Genomic DNA, 21,576 nt, shown 5'->3' on the forward strand with positions numbered 1-21,576 from the left:
AAATTAGAGGGCAAAAATACCACTTTTAAAAATCACACTGTTGGGGCACCTGGCTGGCTCAGTCAGTGGAGCATGCATGTGACTCTTGATCTTAGGGTTGTAGGTTCAAGCCCCACGTTAAAAATAAAAATTCTTTAAAAATAAAAAAATTTAAAAATTACATTGTCTTAACAGCCAAATACACCAGTAAAATACACTGAAACATACTCAATGCTTCCTCCTTTTATTTCTGCTTCTGTCAACTAATGTTAATTTCTGAGCATTATCTTTATCCATATTATTATCCAAACATCACTACGTCCTTTTCTAAATTTTACATGTGTAAGTTATAAAGACCATCAACCTTTTTTTCTGCCCTGAATATTTACTTCCTCTCAGTTTTCTCTATTACATAATGTACAATAGTTCCACTTGTCTGCATCAATCTTTTGCAGTTATGTTTTCTTCATTTGAGATGAGGGGACAACACTTGTAAGTATAATAAAAAAGTTTTTTTCAAAGAAAATATATCCCTTTAATTCTTTAAAAACATACACACATATATGTAAAATACATATATGCACACATACATACATACACACACACAAAATATTTGGGAAAACAAAAACACCATGAAACTATAAAGGTTAAATACTACAACATCAACAGGAAAAATTTTCCCATGGTATATTCTGTTTAGAGGAATTTCCTTCCTGCAATGAAGCATATGCTCTCATTCAACTTGTTAAAAAATGTTTAAAATGTTTCTTGTTGAAGTTTACAGAAAGAAACATTTTTAGTTGACAAGGTTTATTGGGATTTTAGGAAAGAAAGCAGACCACCAGTTAAGATCTCATCTGGAAAAAGTCTAAAAGAAAAACTGTTTATTTGAAAAACAACAAAAACAAAAAAACAGGGAGGAGTACCAAGTATACCAAAGTCACTTGCTTCATAAAGCCAAAAATGGTTCTTCTACTACCAACTAAATCATCATACTGTATAAAGTCTTTCATTACCAACTGAAAAAAAACAGATACAGAAGTTTTTGCCAAATGTTATCTCAGTTACCCAGAAAAATCAAATTATCTAAATGTATTCCAGTCATTATACTTTTATAATGTTTCTCTCCTGGTGCAATAATTTGGTGCAAGAAGAAATAAACTCAAAGGTATAGGTTTCATGTGAAATCAAGGGGGGAAAAACACAAAACAAGTGTAATTGTGAATTACCTCTTTATCAAGATATGACAATACTGACTCTGTCTCATTCAGAAGGGCAACACTGCATTTTCCCCTGTTGAAAGAGGGAAAAAGTGAATAAACGTAAGAAAGGCCACCTCACCTTCACAGTGATGACATATACAAAGTTAGGAATATGCACAATTAAAGTTGATACTAAGAAATTAGATGGCAGTTAGGAATATACATACACGCATATGCTTAGACTTGCTTTACAATTCTGGTGTTAAGTAACCTAAAAAAATAGGACTGTCTATAGACATTTACTGTGAGGCTAACCTGTGGAAGGAACTGTGTTAGGCAGTAAATCTTTATAACATAAAACACTTGATAGGTATTTCCTAATTATTACAGGGGAAAAAAAGAGTACAATGAAACCTTCAGATCAGAAGTGAGTTTCTGAATCCATAAAGAGTTAATATGAGTCTGTTTTATACAAACAGACTTTAGATAGACTTCACTGTGCAAACCGGTACCTAAAATAATCTTTGGATTTTTTTTAAGTAGCCACTGCATATGAGAACCTAAAAATAATACACATTCATATAAAGATTAACTAACTTACCTTTATTGACATTGCTCTAAAGCCTAGTTAAAATTTAAATACTCTGCTATAAAGGGCAAAATAAAGATCTACAGATTTACAGACCTTGAAGTCTGATGGCATTTACCTTTGATCATAGCCCTGGGTGTGAGTCTGAAAATGAATGTCTATTTAAAAAAAAAAAAAAAAAAAAGGCTTGTCTAGACTTGAGAAAAATTAAGGTTATCCAGGTAGAGGCATTTACTGCAAACACATTTATAATTATCCTCACTAGCTTCAAAAATTCTGTAGAGCCACAAACTTGACAGGAGAGTTTTGAAGATGATTCAAGTTATAGATAATTGGTCAGGACTCACAAAATATATTTTCAATGTCATAATGTCATTTGATTTGGTAAACAAAAGTTACTGCTTGCTCCCCACAAAATGACCAGCAAAAAACAAACACATCACATATACATTGAACGGGAAGCTAAAAGAGCAGGCTGTTGGAATATCAGAGTGGAGAACAATTCAAAGGAAAAAATTACCAAAAGCAAAAAAATGTAAAATGCTAACACACAGGTCAAAAATTACAGTTTACTAAACATTTTGCAAATGTACATTCCTTACATTTAAAAAAATTTTCCCCCTCATAAAAACATCTTTTTCTGGTAATCAGCTATAGTTAATATCACTTCAAAAGACTCTGAAAGCATGTGTTCTTTCCATATTATCCTGTCAAGTCTCTAATTCGGTTAGCGAGAGTTATAAAGGTTTTTGGTTTTTCTAATTTTATTCGCGCATATTACTGAAGCAGAAAAATTAACATTATTACTTCAGAGCATATAACACCACTCAGAATCAACAATTACCTGACAGGCTCTTAGGAAGGACAGAATTACGGGCGGGAAAATGGCTCTGCTGAGGTTTGCCTGTCTACAGCTGCCACGGAAGAACTCCTGTGACCTGTGTATGTGTGCTCCTCACACAGGCAGTGTGCTTACGGACCAAATGGGCTTTCCAAAAATAGGCTTCAGTTAGTTTTTCTGCCTCTCTAACAGCTGACAGAGCAGTATTCCTAACATTTAATACTTAATTACCTAGAAGAAATAAAATCTTAGTTTTTACAGTTCTCTAAAGTTGGTTGTTTTTTTCTTAATGGAAAGGAGCAAGAGCTGAATGTTATTTTAAAGATACTACTTTCTTTAAAAGCCATGTGGACGTTAAGGGTTAACAGACACTGAAAAGTCATACAAACGATACAACATTAGTCTCCTCCATACTGTCTGAAATGACAAGAGGATTTCAACGGAATCATCAAACCATTATTTTCATAATTACATTAGGAGATAAGGAAACGCTGATTGTATACTATTTTAGAGATACAACATGATTACAAAATCAAGAGGATACCCAGCCAACCTAAAATATAAATTATTTGGGGGAATGTAGCTTTTATGCAAAGATGTAAAAATAATAGGTGATTTTCGTTTTTAAATTTTCTTTACTGTAGCTATGTATTTTCTCCCAAATTAAAAATGAAAATCTGACATGTGAAATACTCAAGTACATACACTAACAGCTAACAAAGCAGGAGGTTGAGTCAGAATTATTTTATGAAGTAAATATAAATATGTAATTAACACACACACTACCATGCCAAGAGTTGTTGATAAACGTAGTTTAAAAGGAGACTTAAAGTGCTGGTTTCCTTTATGCTGAACAAATCTTGGCTCACAGAAAAAAAAACATGATAAATTTTAAGCTAACCCCAAACCAAAGGAACTATTATCAAACCGTAACACAACTGGTTGATCTAAATCTGAAGCAATGACCCTAATTGTTCTCATCCACCACACTTCAATCCTTGAGGAATAAAGATATCCAAACATGATGTAGAAATATAAAATACATTAATGACCTTAACACAAAGAAAGATCACTGCAGGCCTATATAATTATTCATACTGCTTTTCTACAAGGAACTATCCAGCGGCACGGAATTTCCATAGAGACAACATACTTTCCCACAGATCACTGAAAAAGGTTTTAGAAACATACCCTGCCTGCTTCAGAGACTGCACAGGGTGCTGGGACAGAGAGCCATGTGAATAAATAATCATTACAAAACACAGTCCCATCTTTAACAGCAGGTGCTGATTGGCCTGCTATCTGCTTAACAGGATGTTCAGTATCATCCCACAGACTCCAACACCACATGTAAAAATGTGCACACAGGTTATATATTTCTTTTATTTAAAGCTGTTACCTATTTGTATAAATGAAAGAGGAAGTTTAAATGAGTATCCATTTCCCCAGTGCTTGAAGACTCTCTGGTTTCATACCACTGCAGACTGTAGAATGGTGCAGGACCACTAGGGTCCCTGCTTAGGAAAATGCAAATTTCTTAGAGCCACACCAGACTTATTGAGGCCAAATATCCTGGGGAGGGATCAAGATATCCACGTGGTTGGAAAGTATCACCAGGTGATCCTTAGTCAGATTTACCGAATCCAGTATCTTGGGGAGGGATCAAGTAATCTACATGGAAAATAAGCATCACCAGATGATCGCTAAGCACAGTGAACTTGAAAACATCTAGTACAGATGCAGGGTCTGACTCAACTTTCCTTGCTCAATGAAAGAATATTTTTTCATTAAAAAAAGGCATTTTGGGGGGTGCTTGGGTGGCTCAGTCAGTTAAGCCACCAACTCCTGGTTTCGGCTCAGGTCATGATCTCAGGTGGTGAAGACTGAGTCCCACAAGGGGATCCTGGCTCAGCAGGGAGTCTGCTTGAGAATCTCCCTCTCCCTCTGCCCCTCCCACACACTCACCCACACTCATGTGTGCGCGCGCACGCACACACACACACACACGGGCGCATGCGCTCTCTTGTCCTCTCTCAAATAAATAAATAAATCTTTTTTTAAAAAGGCATTTTTCTCAGGGCGCCTGGGTGGTGCAGTCGTTAAGCGTCTGCCTTCAGCTCAGGGCGTGATCCCGGCATTCTGGGATCGAGCCCCACATCAGGCTCCTCCACTGGGAGCCTGCTTCTTCCTCTCCCACTCCCCCTGCTTGTGTTCCCTCTCTCTCTGGCTGTCTCTCTCTGTCAAATAAATAAATAAAATCTTTAAAAACAACAACAACAACAACAACAAAAGGCATTTTTCTCAATGACCTTATAAGTCTTACTGTTGCTCCAGATTTTAAACATTTTCTCATATAAAAACAAAGCTAAGTTCTGTGATTGGAAATTCAGCGAATAGACAGTTTTACACAGCATTTAATCCACTGAATACAATGGACAACCAAATAAAAAAATGATTAAGTTCAAAAACCCAAAATGCTTTCAGAAAATTACATTTCACAACAGCAACACTGTTAAATGGGACTGAAGGAAAATTTTCAAAATTCTCAATGAAATTATTTCCAAATCCGAACTGTATGCCTAAACATATCACTGGCTATGCAGAAAACATTTTCAAGATAAGCAAGGACTAAGAATTTTTTTTATTTTAGAAGACTAATCGAGGGCTTCAGAGGGGAGGGGGTGGGGGAATGGGATAGGCTGGTGATGGGTAGTAAGGAGGGCACGTATTGCATGGAGCACTGGGTGCTCTACGCAACTAATGGAGCATCAAACTTTACATCGGAATCCGGGGATGTACTGTATGATGACTAACACAATATAATAAAAAAACATTAAAAAAAAAAAGACTAATAAAAAAAAGGCAAAACAAGTTCAAGGAAAACAAAAGGTTGTACAAGAAAGAATATGTGGGGAATCCTTAGATGTTCATAAAATACAAGGAATGATTATTAAGTTTAAAAAATATGATATATTGGGAACATGAAGGAAAGGAAAAGAGAAGAGAAAGTTAAGAGAGATTTAGAAAACTGAAAAAGTAATAGTAGCAGTGTAAGAGTGGTATAAATACAGAAGCCACAGAGAAAAGTTGAAAATGACTGTGGAGGGTTATGACTAGGCTTTTGACTGCCTTGGATATTATTATATAACTGTATACATATATTTGACTTTTAAAAATAATACAATTTAAAATAAAAAGGGAGAGCCTAATTAAACGAAGTGCATAAATTTATATAAATAATACATATACCAAGGAAGCAAAGATTATTTACCATGTGTCTACACCAAGTTTTCTCAACCTTAGCACTATGAATGTAAGAAGCCAGGTTATTCTTCGCTGTGACAGGCTATCTTATGCACGTAGGGTGTGTAGCAGTATCCCTGGCCTCTACCCCCTGGACAACAGTAGCACCCCCACACCTAGATGAGACAACCAAAACTGTTCAGACATTGCTGAATGGCCCCCAGGAGAAAAACTGTCCTTGGCTGAGAACCACTGCTCTAGAGTGGATAAACCACGGTTTGTCTTCTTTTTCTTTCTTCCTTCCCTTTTTTTTTTTTTTGAAGATTTTATTTATTTGACAGAGAGAGTGTGAGGGAGAGGGAGAAGAATCGGAAGCAGAGTCTGTGCTGAGCACAGAGCCCAACGTGGGGCCAATCCCAAGACCCCAAGATCTTGACCTCAGCCGAAACCAAGAATCAGACGCTTAACCGACTGAGCCACCCAGGCGCCCCTGACCACAGTTTTCTTAAGTATATATTATGAAACAAACACTTAAGGACTCTCTACATATGTGAAAGAATATGACTTTATAGATCTTTAGACTATAAAAAGGACAAAAAAAGAGAAAGAAATCTGGACTTTAAACATTTCTATTCAAAGATATACTATCTGTTAATACTGCTTTAAAAGATGTTAAGAAATAAAGATTAAAGAAGTCCAAAAACAAACAAAACAAAACAAAACGAAACCTGGAACAGCTGTTTGAGTAGGTAAGGTAAAGGAATACAAACTCAAGATGAGAAGTCTGGGTTTAATGTGATAGATCAATGGATTCTGCAAAGAAAAATGACAAGTAGTGTTTTGGAAAGCTCATTCTGTCTGTGGCATGTGGAGAAAACCAAAGCAACAAAACTTTATGAAACAAACTTTAAAAGAGGAATTCAAGGGGGAAAAAAAATTCTTCTTTGGTGCCACTTTTCCTTTTACAGTTAGGAGAAAGTGGAACGTCCAAAAGAAGGCAGTAGGTATTAGGAAGATCCTCTTTCCTAGCACAGTACGACAAATCGTTCTGATTACCAGGAAAATCTCACAGGCATTTCCACAACCATGTGGAACACCAGAGCCTGGGACAACATGTAGAATACACCTTCACCCAGCCTAGTGCTTTTCTGCATTGGGATTCTGGTCAAAGGAAACACTTCAACCCATAGAGGATAAATCATTTCAAAGTAAAGCTTATACCATACAAAGACAACATTCAAGAAAAAGTGTGCTGAACATGTAGACTTTAAAATGTTAAATTATGATATGATTTTTCTCTTCACTGTATGTTTCCTCGCATTCTTCTACTAAGCAATATGAGCTTAGGCACATTAAGTAATTAACTTCCTTATGTTAATTTCCTTTTATAATTAGATTTATTTATTTTATTTTAGAGAGAGAACTAGCACGAAAGTGTGAGTAGGGGGAGGGGCAGAGGGACAGAATCTTCAAGCAGACTCCCCGCTGAGTGAGGAACCCAATGTGGGATTCGATCCCATGACCCATGAGATCATGACGTGAGTCAAAACCAAGAGCTAGATGCTTAACCAACTGAGCCACCAGTCACCCCTCTTATGTTAGTTTTCTAAGCAGCACTACTTTCAGTCATCAACAGTACCCTTTTGACTAATTTANTATTTGACAGACAGAGATAGAGACAGCCAGCGAGAGAGGGAACACAAGCAGGGGGAGTGGGAGAGGAAGAAGCAGGCTCATAGCGGAGGAGCCTGATGTGGGGCTCGATCCCAGAACGCTGGGATCATGCCCTGAGCCAAAGGTAGACGCTTAACAACTGAGCCACCCAGGCGCCCCACTTTTGACTAATTTAAATTTTGTTTACAAACAGCAATAAAATTGCAAAAATCTAACATCTTAAAAACATTAGCATAATAAAAATTTGTACAGGAAGAAAACTGCCTTTATTAGAATCTTTTTTTAGATTCCAAAAAAGTTCCTTTAACATTAATAGCTAAACTGAAGAGAGTCTGCAAATTTAAGTGGAGTGCTATGTTAGCATCATTACCTATTTTTCAATAAACATAAGTCTTTTAAAAATTGTTTTCTCAGGTTGCCTGGTTGGCTCCGTCAGTAAAGCATACAGGGTTGTGAGTTCAAACCCCACACTGGGCATAGAGCTTAGTTAACACTTTGTTGTTGTTATCTCTGAAGATGACAAAAAAGGCTTCAACAGACCTAAATTTGCAAATTACAAATCCCAAAAAAGTAAAACAACCCAGAAAACAAAAAAACAAATCACAAATCCTTTTTCATTTGAAACTGCTTTGACCGACACAGAAATATGAATAAATACAAAATCCAGAAAACATAATTAGGACATTTTAATCTATTTTACTTGGTATAATGGTACATCACCTCACAATCACACATATGAAGTGACCCATGCACAAGTTTATTCTTTGCAGGATTCATTTTAACAGCAAAAGACTAAAATGAACCAAGTATTTATCAATTAGGATTAAATAAGTTAGACATATAAAACAGCAGAAGAATGACATAGATCTTTACTATCAGATATGGACTTATGCCCAAAATAATTTCATTTAAAAAGCACAATGTAGAGAGTAAGATGGAGTCACTCATGCCAAGCAGTGACTCATGTCAAGCAATGATGTAAGCAGCCAAGGCCATTACAGCTAAGACCAGATATCACCGAAACCAGCATGGGCTGAAGGCATCCAAAACTGATAACCAGCAGAGCCAAGAGAGCCTGGAAGAACTGAGAGCTGATAATCAGTACAACTAGAAGAGATCTGCAAAGGCCCAAGACTGACTACACTCCTTTAAAAAGGAAGGACTTTTGCAGCAAACTATCAGGCTCTCCAGATGCTGACCCTTCCGTGTCTGACCGCATTAAAAAGGCAAGGACCCCTGAAAGCTTTGCCTAATTGATCTCTGACCACAACAGAGACCCTCCCCTGGCTGAACATAATAAGCAGTAAGCACCAAGAGCTGATCTGGATGGACCAAGAGCTCATCTCAACTGCGCACTCACAGACTGGCTCTGCGTCTGGTTCGTTAACTTCTCACCCCTCATTGCATCTTCTTTGCTGTGTGACTTTGTATTGTGCCTTGCTTTGTGTACCCTGTATGAAGGCAAGTTGAATGCATAGTGAAATGTCACTGAGTCTGGAATCCGGAACCTACTTTACAGTTATGTAAACCTTGCTCTTACTGAATAAAGCTTACCGTGGAAAGACACAACTCATATAGATGCCTTTACAGCATGTTCACGACGTACAGTTTAATAGTGTTGTAATTTACTTCACGACGTACTACAGACACAAACATACACACCTCATTGCTTCTATGTGCATGAATTGTTTCTGGAAGTATACATAAGATTCTAGAAACAGTGATGGGCTAGGGGACTGTATAGGAGTGAGAAATATTATTGTGTACCCCATATTTTGATTCTGAACCCAATATTGTGATTTTGAGCCATGTCCATATATTACATATCCTCCCCAAACGTTTACATTTAAAAAATTTTTTTCATCTTTATCCATTCATCTATCTTGGGGTGCTTTCATAGTTTGGCTATTGTGAATAATGCTGCAATAAACATAGGGGTACATGTATCCCTTTGAATTAGTGTTTTTGTATTTTTTTTTTAAAGATTTTATTTATTTGACAGAGATAGAGACAGCCAGCGAGAGAGGGAACACAAGCAGGGGGAGTGGGAGAGGGAGAAGCAGGCTCACAGCGGAGGAGCCTGATGTGGGGCTCGATCCCAGAACGCCAGGATCACGCCCTGAGCCGAAGGCAGATGCCTAACCGCTGTGCCACCCAGGCGCCCCATTGTTTTTGTATTTTTTGGGTAAATACCCAGTAGTGAGATTACTGGATCATAGGGTAATTCTATTTTTAATTGTTTGAGGAACCTCCACACTGTTTCCCAAAGTGGCTACACCAGTCTGCATTCCCACCAATAGTGCGAGACGGTTCCTTTTTTTTTTTTTAAGAGAGAAGTGGTTTGTTGTTGTTTTTTAAGATTTTATTTATTTATCAGAGAGAGAGAGAGAGAGCACACAAGCAGGAGGAGAGGCAGAGGCAGAGGGAGAAGCAGGCTCCCCACCAAGTAAGGAGCCATGTGGGACTCGACCCCAGGACCCTGGGATCACGATCTGAGCTGAAGGCAGATGCTTAACTCACTGAGCCACCCAGGCGTCCCAAGAGGGTTCCTTTTTTATCCACATCCTCACCAACACTTGTTTCTTGAGTTTTTAATTTTAGCCATTCTGACAGGTGTAGTTTCAATTTGCATTTCCCTGATAATAAGTGATGGTGAACATCTTTTCATGTGTCTGTTGGTCACCTACATGTCTTCTACTCATTTTTAATCAGATTATCTATTTTTTGGGTGTTGAGCTAAGTTCTTCATATATTTTGGCTATTAATCCTTATTGGATATGTCATTTGTAAATATCTTCTCCCATTCAGTAGGCTGCCTTTTAGTTTTGATTTTTTCCTTCACTGTGCAGAAACTTTTATTTTGACGTAGTCCTAAATAGTTCATTTTTGCTTTTATTACCCTTGCCTCAGGAGACTTATCTAGGAAAATAGTGCTATGACTGATGTCAGAGAAATTACTGCCTGTGCTCTCTTCAAGGATTTTTATGGTTTCTGGTCTCACATTTAAGTCTTTAATCCATTTGGAGTTTATTTTTTTGTATATGGTAAAAGAACATGGTCCAGTTTTGGTTTTTCGCATGCAGCTAGCTGTCCAGTTTTCCCAATACCGTGTGTTGAAGAGACTTTTTCCCATTGCATATTCATCCTTCCTTTGTCGAAGATTAATTGACCATATACTTATGGGTTGATTTCTGGGTTTTCTAGTCTGTTCCACTGATCTGTGTCTACTTTTATGCCAGTACCACACTGTTTTAAGTTCTACTGCTTCGTAACATAACTTGAAGTCTGGAATTGTGATACTTTCAGTTTTGCTTTTCTTTTCCAACATTGCTTTGGCTGTTTGATGTCTTTTGGTTGCTCCATACAAATTTTAGGAATGATTGTTCTAGTTCTGTGAAAAATACAGTTGGTATTTTGATAGGGACTGCATTTAATCTGTAAATTATTTTGGGCAATATAGATATTTTAACAATATTTGTTCTTCCAACCAAATTTTTAAAAGGAGGGGGGCAGATCAGTTTCCTTTGATCTTGACAACAACAAATTTGCTCTATTATCCATGGCTTTTGGATACCAGTTTATTCAAACTATATATGGATATACAATCCTCAACCATGCCAATTCATAAACTCACTATGGCAGTCTATTCCCATCAACTCCCATCTACTAACTATAGCTTTGCAGTCTCTGGAACATTTTTTATTTAAAAAAACAACTCTGCTTATAGATATTTTCTGTTCATTCATTAGTTTCTGATATGTATTGACCACCTAAAGAAAAATTTTATCTTCAAATATCATTTGCTCTAGGTAAAACATGAATCAAGAAGTTTTTCAAATTCTAACTTTTGGAAATGGATGGAAATGTTTTTTCAGTGGTGAACAAACTTGTCAGAGTCACCATGCATTTCCCAAACAGTTTGATAACGCTACTTGACAAAGACCAAGAGATAAGTCCGAACACTGTAAACTGCATTTTTTTAGTGACCTAATTGAAGTTTAACAGCATTCTAATGCAGGGGGGAGGGTAATATTTTTAGAGTCTCAACAGAATAATAATGAATTAAATGACAGGCAAAGCTCAAATGTTTTTCTCCTCTTTTCTGAGATGCCTTTAAAACAAAAGTAAAAGAGTTAAAAAATAAAAGAACCTAACATCACTCCAAAAGAGGCCAACACCCACAATGGTTTCAAAGATTTCATGAAAATTCTGGAAGACAATGACAGATAAAAGAGACTGAGCAGTGTAAACCAAAGTTCAGGATGAGCACTTCATTTAACAGGGAAACACTAAAATTAGAAACAAGGCAATAATGCCCACCCTACACATTACTATTAAACATGCATTGGTGGTTTTACTTAATACAACCAGACAAGAAAAAATAATTATAAGACAAAGCTTATGACAAAATATGCTTAAAAAGAGCTGATGTTAGGAAAGATGGAACTGATTTACCTGGCAGAGCCCTAAAAATAGTTCCAGTCTTCTTTAAGTAAAGGTCCTAGTAAAACCCACCCCACGTCCTAACAGGAAGCCTACCAGCAAAGTCGGACCCCATGAACAGAACTCCTGATTGGCCTTGCCATTATTCCCTGAGTTTTAAAAAACAGATAGGTATGAATCGCCTAATACTTGAGGAAAGCCTACAGCACAAAAGTTGAATACAAAAAACCAAACACTGAATCTGGAGGAACGAGGTGATTTAAGCAACAAAAGAGAACTTTGAAGACATAAATTTGAATTTTTAAGAAGATTTGCGCAATACTGCATTCATAAAACAAAAATAGGCTGCACTGAGCAGCTGCCATATAATGTATTGGTTTCGAAAAGTAGCATAGGGACACCTGGGTGGCTCAGTCAGTTGGGCGTTTGCCTTTGGCTCAGGTCATGATCCTGGCAGGATGGAGCCCCACGTCTGGCTCCTTGCCCAGCAGGGAGTCTGCTTCTCCCTATGCCCTCACCCAACTCGTGCTCTCTCTCTCAAATAAATAAAATCTTAAAAAAAAAAAAAAGTACAGCACTGTGGTTCAACATTCTATATGCTGTGCCATGCTCACAATAAGTATAGATGACACATTTTTTAAATTAAACAATATTATCAACACTTTTTTAAAAAGATTTATTTATTTATTTATTTATTTATTTGAGAGAAAGCGTGAGCAAGAGACAGACAGCATGAGCAGGGGGAGGAGCAGAGGCTGAGGGAGAAGCAGACTCCCACTGTGAAGGGAGCCCACCAAGGGGCTCAATCCCAGGACCCTGGGATCATGACCTGAGCCAGAGGTGGACGCTTAACCAGTTGAGCCACCTGGTTGCCCCTACCATCAACACTCTTGAACACTATACACAACTGTACGATATGCAATGTTTTCAGGAGTAAATGGAATATTTACAACTGTTGGCCACATGCTGGGCCAGAAAACATGGTTCAACAAATCTTTAAAAACTTAAATTATGTAGAGTGGACTCACTAATCATAGTAAAATTAAGCCAGAAATCAATAACAGAAAGAACTAGAAAATCCCCCACATGTCTGGATACTAACCAATAAACTTAAACAATTCATGAATCAAAAACTTTAAAAAAATGATGCACTGAAAAAAAAAACATTCAGAAGAAAAAGAAAAAGAGCTTCTGAAATTCTAAAAAATAGTTGGCAAAATTAAAATATCCAATGTGCTATGAGATAAAAGTCAAAGATTTAGCTCAGAACCAAAACCAGAAAATATGAGAAAAGACAGGAAACAAAGACAATCCAGGAGAGCTAACATACAAGTAATATAACTACTAGAAAGAGAAAAAAAATTGAAAGAAATATTAGAAAAAGAACTCCCAGCTGTAGGGGCTCCTGGGTGGCTTAGTCGTTAAGCATCTGCCTTCGGCTCAGGTCATGATCCCAGCGTTCTGGGATGAGCCCCACATTGGTCTCCCTGCTCAGCAGGAAGCCTGTTTCTCCCTTTCCCATTCCCCCTGCTTGTGTTCCCTCTCTCGCTGCCTCTCTCTGTCAAATAAATAAATAAAATCCTAAAAAAGAACTCCCAGCTATAAAAGAAGACCGGGATCTTCCAATTAAAATGGCCTACCAAATATCTCCACCACTGAGGCATCACTGAAATTTCAGGATATAATAAGAGAACTGTATCTCTTACTTATCGGTAAGAGAATTCTAAGAAGATTTAAGAGGAGGGAAAGAAATTGGTAATACGCAAAGTATGGAAAATCTATGTGATATAAAACTACTATTCAATGACAATATACACTTGAGTCCAATAGGGTAATTCCTTCACAGTTTTGATGGAAAATTATTTTCAACCCAAAATTCAATACCAAACTAATTATGTATCATGTGTCTAGTAGTAAGTTATCTAGAAATTTCATTCCAGAATAATATAAGAAGCATTACAAAATATGTAGAAGAGAGGTTGAGTCTGATAGAGCTGAGAGTTTCAGCTATAAGGTATTATACATTAAAACATAAAACTAAAATTAAGAAATCAGGGCCGCCTGGGTGGCTCAGTCAGTTAGGCCTCTGACTCTGGGTTTTGGCTCAGGTTATGATCTCAGGGTGATGGGATCAAGGCCCGCCTCCAGCTGCACACTCAGTGCAGAGTCTGCTTGAGTTTCTCTTTCCCTCTCCCTCTGCCCCACCCCCCCAAAAAATAAAAATAAAACAGAAAGGAGGGATTGAGATTTATTAAAATAATAAACTGTATTATTTTGTCAAGAACATTCTTAAGTGGAACTTGTCATTTTAGTTTTTCATTTTACTGCGAATACACAGAGGTGAAGAATACAGTGACAACTCTAGCACAATTTAGTGCCACTGACTTGGTTCATGTTGAGTTTACCTACAACTGCTTTTGCAAAATCAACATAGGGAAAAGGTGAGTAGCATCTTACTGTTGTTATGAAATAGTTTTGATCTCACAAAGCCCATGAAAAGGTCTAAGTGACACTGAGAGGAGTCCACAGACTATGCTCTGAAAACACTTTGTTTTCAACATTCTTAGTCCTTTCCACTCTCATAAATTTTGGAATCAGCTTCTTAATTTACACATACTTATACACACTTACACACACACAAACCTGCAGAGCTTTTCCTTGGGACAGCATTGAATCTTTGGATCAGTTTGCGGAAAACTGACATACTGCCACGCATTTACTTATCCTGTATTTATTTAAGTCTAATTCTTTCAGCAATCCTTTGTAGTTTCTATGTAGCTTTCACACATCTTTCCCCTTTTCTCATACATCTTTCTTTAGATTTATTCTAGGTGTTTGATGCTTTTCAATGACATTGTAAATGATGTCTTTTTTTTTAGGGGGGAGGTGAAGAGTGTGGGAGAGAATCTTTTTTTTTTTTTAAGATTTTATTTATTTTTGAGAGAGAGAGAGAGAGGGAGCAAGCACAAGCAGGCGAGAGGGCAGGGAGAGAAGCGGACTCCCCACTGAGCAGGGAGCCTGGGATCATGACCCCAGCTGAAGGCAGACGCTTAATAGACTGAGCCACCCAGGTGCCTGAGACAGAGATCTTAAGCAGGCTCCAGGCCCAGTGCAGAACCTTGCAGGGCTTGATCTCACGTCCCTGAGATCATGACCTCAGACGAAATCAAGAGTTGGAGGCTTAACCAGCTGAGCCACCCAGACACCCCAAAGGTATCTTTTAACCTTAGTCTTCTGACTGACCCCTCTTCACACCATATACATAAAACAGACTTAAAAGGTGGGCGCCCGGCTGGCTCAGTTGGTGGAGCATGACATTACTGATCTCCAGTCGTGAGTTTGAGCCCCACGTTGGGTACAGAACTTACTTTTTCAAAAAAGGGGGGTTAAAAAATACAAAAGGTGAATCAGTAAAACTTCAAGAAAACCTAGGAGAGTAGTACCTTCATGATCACAGGGAATCGTTGCCTACTCCAGGGCGGTGACACTTGGATTGGTTTTGAATGAGCACTCTTTCTGAGTGACAAAACATTCTTATTCCAGTTTTATTCTGCACCCTCCCATACATCAAACTTATCAGGCATGTCTGTCAGCTTCTCAAGAATGGAATTTTTCCAGCCTTTATTTAACTGTCCTCCCCTCCTCCTGCTGTTCCATTGTTCCTTTTCCAACCACATATCTCAAATATTTAAAAACAAACCAACCAACCTAGAAAGAGCAAAGATGACACCAGTGGTGAAGAGTAAGCACTACTTAATGAGAGAGGAAGTCACACACAAGTCACGCAGTGCCTCTGCCACTCTGAGGCCATTCTGGCAACGCAGAGCCCAAATCCAACAATACGCACAAGGTTAGAAAAGAGAAACACATGAATGATACACCCAAACGTCAGTGGTGCTGCATGCAGGAATGACAAGGGTGTGTGCCTGTGTGTGTGCCTTTTTCTGTATTTTCAACATTTTTTTAAAAAAAGATGTTATTTATTTATTTGACAGAGACAGTGAGAGAGGGAACACAAGCAAGGGGAGTGTGAGAGGGAGAACCGGGCTTCCCGAGGAGCAGGGAGCCCGATGCGGGGCTCGATCCCAGGACCCTGGGATCATGACCTGAGCTGAAGGCAGACACTTAATGGCTGAGCCACCCAGGTGCCCCTGTATTTTCAACATTTCATTCTTTCATTATCAGAAAATAAACAAGTTTATTTTAAAATTTTAATATGCAGGGGCGCCATGATCCCAGGGTCCCACACTGGGCTCCCTGCTCAGAGGGCTTCTCCCTTTCCCTCTGCCCCTCCCCCCTGCTTGTGTTCTCTCTCACACTCTCTCTCTCTCAAATAAATTAATAAAATCTTTAAAATTTTAATATGCAATAATATTGAAGGAACAACAAAATGGACATAATCATAATACACTGCGGTGGGAATATAAACTGACAATAATTCTTCTTTAAAAGATTTATTTATTTGAGGGGCGCCTGGGTGGCACAGCGGTTAAGCGTCTGCCTTCGGCTCAGGGCATGATCCCGGCGTTATGGGATCGAGCCCCACATCAGGCTCTTCCGCTATGAGCCTGCTTCTTCCTCTCCCACTCCCCCTGCTTGTGTTCCCTCTCTCACTGGCCGTCTCTATCTCTGTCAAATAAATAAATAAAATCTTTAAAAAAAAAAAAAAGATTTATTTATTTGAAAGAGAGACAGCGAGTGTGCACCTGCAGGGGGGAGGAGCAGAGGGAGAAGGAGAGTCTGAAGCAGACTTCACGCTGAGCATGGAGCCACAATGGGGCTCAATCTCATGCCCTGAGATCACAACCTGAGCAGAAACTAAGAGTCAGACCCTTAACTGCACCACTCAAGCGCCTCTGAACTGACAATGATTTCTTCAAAGAAACAGCGTTTTGCAAGAAAAATATCTGAAAAATGCACCCTTAAATTAGAAACAGGTCTGCTATCACATGGTAACAACAGTTAATGATACTAGTTTACTACTACTGGGGAAAGGAGGATAAAGAGGAGTTCTCAATGGATTTCCACCTATTCTGTCAGAACCAGCTATGTTGTCAGCAGGAAAGGGATAAAAATGAAACCAAAATGGTATTTTCTCTCTCTAATGTCCAAATTTGCAAATTTTAAAATAAACGTCTTTCCATTCTATGTCTAATGTGTTTTCATTTCAGGAAAAAAACCCTGAAATACAGAAAACTGTAAAGATGAAAGTTGCTTGTGGGGCACCTGGGTGGCTCAGTCAGTTAAGCGTCTGCCTTCAGCTCAGGTTGTGGTCCCAGGGTCCTGGGACTGAGTCCTGTATTGGGCTCTCTGCTCAGTAGGGAGTCTGCTTCTCTCTCTCTCAAATGAATAAATCTTAAAAAAAAAAAAAGTTGCTGGCATTTTCTGATATTAAAACAAATCTGAAACCTATCAAATACCAAATTCCTATTTATATTCATGATGCAGACACATGCTTACTAATGAAAATGATCATTTATTTTCAAAGTAAAAATTATTGACTAAATAAAATGAAACAATTCTTCAATAAACAAATCAGTATACATCTCTCTACAAATCTGCATCAAGAACTTCAGTTAAATAAAATCCAAAAAATGGAACTGTTAGATCAAAGGATATGCACATATGACAATCTGATGTTTCTAATTATACTAACACTCGAATGAGTTATTTATCTATTTCCCTACCCTTACTAACATTGGGGATCAAGAAAAGAACTATGGTCTTCCATCCCTCAAGTAACTACTGCTCGCTAAAAACTTCCATTTCTCCCTTTCTCATGGCTGCTGTATACTGTTCGTAAACTCACTTTATTCAGTGACAGAGAGTATGTACACAAAAACAATTTCCTATCCTCTGCCTAGCCCTCCAGGTAAAAGTCTGACATTGACTCTGATAACTCACTCTCCCTCAGAGTCCTGAGTAACCTGTGATTCCAAACAGCCAATCTTCAATTCTCATGAAAGGAGAGAGGCACACAATCTAAAATTTCATTATGATCAGTAATAATTCAGAAGAGATTATTCTATTATCTGTTGATGACTTTTATTTCCTTCAAGAACAGAAAGTGAAATGAAAACTATGCAAGCTTCAAATTCTGACTGGCTACTCTGTGCTGTGTTCCATAGTAGGCAGGAAAAAGAAAATACAGACACCAACCTTCAAGATTCTTACAGTCTAAAATGATGTCTGACTAGAACAATCTAGACAAATTATACATAAGCCCCAAGATTTGTTTTGGCTGCTCAAGATACTTTTTCAATTGAATTAAGAAAGCTCCTCACTTTGGAGGTGAGGAGACCATGCAGAAGCGACACGGCATGGCTGAAACCAAGAAAAGCTCCCTACTAATTGTGGTTGCAGCCTGTCTTCTACAGAGCAAGAACAGTGATTATAATGACAGTGATGTTTATATTCTGGAATCCTAGCCTAAAATTTGTTTAAAGGGATAAGAATGTAAGAACTTCTCTGTAGCACCCTGCCATTAAGGGACTACTTGAACACTATGTGCACTTATGTCTTTTAGACTTATCCTACTGCTGACATCACATTTAGGTTCTGGAATAGCTTCTCTGGACTTCTTAAAACGCACAGACAAGGTTAAGCAATGAGGGAGACAGGATCCTTACCAGTGATGCTCTGAATGAGGGCCAGGTCTAACAACGTGGATATAATGGTTTCTCTACCACCCCTCTCTCTTCATAACATGGCAGACTTAGAGGACGAACCATTAGGTCCAAAAGCCCTTACTGCAGGAAATATTTGAGGCCAATAATCAACAGGTAACTAAGAAAATGCTTTTAAGACACAATGAAGCATAACTTCAAAGGCTGTGATCCAGATCCCAAGGTTGGCAAACAGGAAAGGACTGGCTCTTTTTAAATGACTACCTGCACCAGAGACTGGGAAGAGGCATTAATCATTACACGCAGAATGCTGTAATTAGCAGCTTTTAAAAAGCCAAGCTTTTTGTGTTCAAGATGTGGAAAAACTGACATTGGACCATACACAAGACACATCCATAAACTTAGGCACCCAGTCAAGTAGGTAGTTCCCAGTTGCTACTATACATCCAGCACAGGAGTATCATCTTTTAGTATAATAGTATAGTTTGTATGCTTAACTTAGTTTTTAATTTAGTCTGTCCATTTGACTTGAACATCTAAATAGAAAAATGACGTGAAAAAATAAAATATCAAAGAGCCTACCCATCCAACAAGTAACTCAGGAGCTTTCCTTTTATCTCTAATGCTTTTTAACACCTCCAGTCATGTATATATAACAGTTCTGTCTATCTGCAGCCAGGTGGTCTGAGTTCAATTTCCCAATCTGCCACGTAAAAGTCCTGAAACTGACAAGTTACTTAACCTTGTGCTTCAGTCTTGTCTGTAAAATGGGGATAATAACAGGACCTACTTTATAAAGTCATTGTGAGGATCAAATAAAATACATATAAAGCAACCGGAATAACATTTGTCACAAAGGTTCAATGAATGTTAGAATTTTTAAAAGCCAAGTTTGATAAATATGGTCTATGAGACTGAATACAGTATTGTATATCCATAACAGGTCTAGTGTCTGACAGAACAATTTCATAGTGCTTTAGAGTGTATGCAGCGTATAATCTATTACTAATGACTTCAGGCACTGTGCATGAAGGAAACTTCCTCTCTCCCCCCCAAAAAGTATTCCAAGGATATTTTCATTGCTCAAGTCCTTCGTAGCTCACGAACACGAAATAAATCACTAACAATCCAGAACTGTCCTGGTCCTGGCTCTCTCTTTCTGCCAGTGGAATTAGAAGGAACAAAGAGTTGCCTCCATACCACTTGGAAAAGCTTATAATATCCAGTGAGTACTGTAGCTCACAAACTACAAAGGACCTCAGGAATGCCTCAGTCAGGTTTTCTCCTACGCTCCATACGGCACTGAGGAAATTCTGGGCACTTGATAATGTCCCCGGAGAATAAAAAGCCAGTATTCACCAAATTACCCCTCTTTGCTGCCAAAGAACAATGGGGCTTCAGTAATTTTCTCCTGTTATAGCAGAAATAGATAGGGCATGACTTCAACATTAGCAATATGTGACGATCAGTCCGATGTGCACTTGTTTACATCAGCATGAGGGCTGGCTAGCACAGCTCTGTGCTTTGGCCAGAGACGGCCCCAGCCCCATTCAGCTGTTCGAAAATGAGAGGCGCAGATGAGAAAATGTGGCTCTGTACTACTCCCTCTCAACTTGGAGAACAAAACAACGAAAAATAAAAGCCTCAAATGCTTATAACGCTTCATCATAATTCAAAAGAATTGCCAATAAATTCACCTGGTAAACTCCTTAAATTTATAAGATAGGGACCTCATCTTAATTTACCAAGCACTCGGTAAACGCCTTAATCTAGAATATACTCAGAAAACACGTTCAACAGAGACTGAATGAATGATCATGTAGTCTATTAATTTCTATGTTCAACACAGGGGTGTCTTGATAATTATATTTCAATATACTGTCTTCGTACTTATGGAGGATGAAAAACACACTACTAGTTTTTCCATTCCAAGCAATCTGTTAAAGGAAACATTACTTATAAACAGATTCTAAGCTATCAGGATGGTAAATTAAAAATGTACTTGCATGTTTTGGATACATTTTTAAAACCATTTGTCAGAGTCTCGTTCTGGCAAGATTCTTATGACTAGCCACAATACTTCTTGAGCTTAAAATGAATCTTTATATTCCAGCTTCTTCCAACTAAGTAATAAATGCGTATGGCTCTTCAGCATTTATTAGTTATATACGTCTTTAAAAAATTATGAAATATGTTTTCATGTTCCATCTATTTGAACAAAAATTAGCTTACTTTCCTACTTCTTGAAATACCCCCATTGGTAGATAAAATGACTGTTTCTACACCACCTGGCGTGATTATTTTTTCCAGCAAAGGACCCAAGTCACACAGAATATACTAACTCTAGCCAATCGAAACATAGCGTCCCCTAAGAAACTTAATAAAGCCAAATGGCTAACAGACACATGAGAAAATGTTCGACATCACTCAACATCAGAGAAATACAAACTGAAACCACAATGAGATACCACCTCACACCAGTCTGAACGGCTAAAATTAACAACTCAGGAAACGACAGATGTTGGCGAGGATGCAGAGAAAGGGGAACCCTCTTACACAGTTGGTGAGAATGCAAACTGGTGCAGCCACTCTGGAGAACAGTACGGAGGTTCCTCAAAAAGTTAAAAATAGAGCTACCCTGTGACCCAGCAACTGCACTCCTAGGTATTTATCCAAAGGATACAAACATAGTCATTTGAAAGGGCACAGGCACCCCAATGCTTACAGCAGCAGTGTCCACAATAGCCAAACTACAGAAAGAGCCCAGATGTCCATCGATAGATGAATGGATAAAAAGGATGTGGTATATACATATACAATGGAATATTACTCAGCCAGCAAAAAGAATGAAATCTTGCCATTTGCAACAACGTGGATGGAACTAGAGGGTATCAGCTAAGTGAAATAACAGTCAGAGAAAGACAAATACCATATGATTTCACTCGTGTATGGAATTTAAGAAACAAAACAGATGAACAT

General features: G+C 38.2%; 1 protein-coding gene across 1 annotated transcript in view; it reads right to left on the reverse strand.

Annotated features, from left to right (window-relative positions):
* The window catches only part of MTA3 (metastasis associated 1 family member 3), a 159,872-nt gene that overhangs the window by 88,679 nt on the left and 49,617 nt on the right, over window positions 1-21,576 (reverse strand). Inside the window, exon 4 of the mRNA XM_034659594.1 lies at window positions 1,209-1,272. Within this exon, the coding sequence (XP_034515485.1) occupies window positions 1,209-1,272 (64 nt within the window). The remainder of the gene's footprint in view (window positions 1-1,208; window positions 1,273-21,576) is intronic.

Source organism: Ailuropoda melanoleuca, chromosome 4, assembly GCF_002007445.2.
Source record: "Ailuropoda melanoleuca isolate Jingjing chromosome 4, ASM200744v2, whole genome shotgun sequence".
Taxonomy (NCBI): domain Eukaryota; kingdom Metazoa; phylum Chordata; class Mammalia; order Carnivora; family Ursidae; genus Ailuropoda; species Ailuropoda melanoleuca.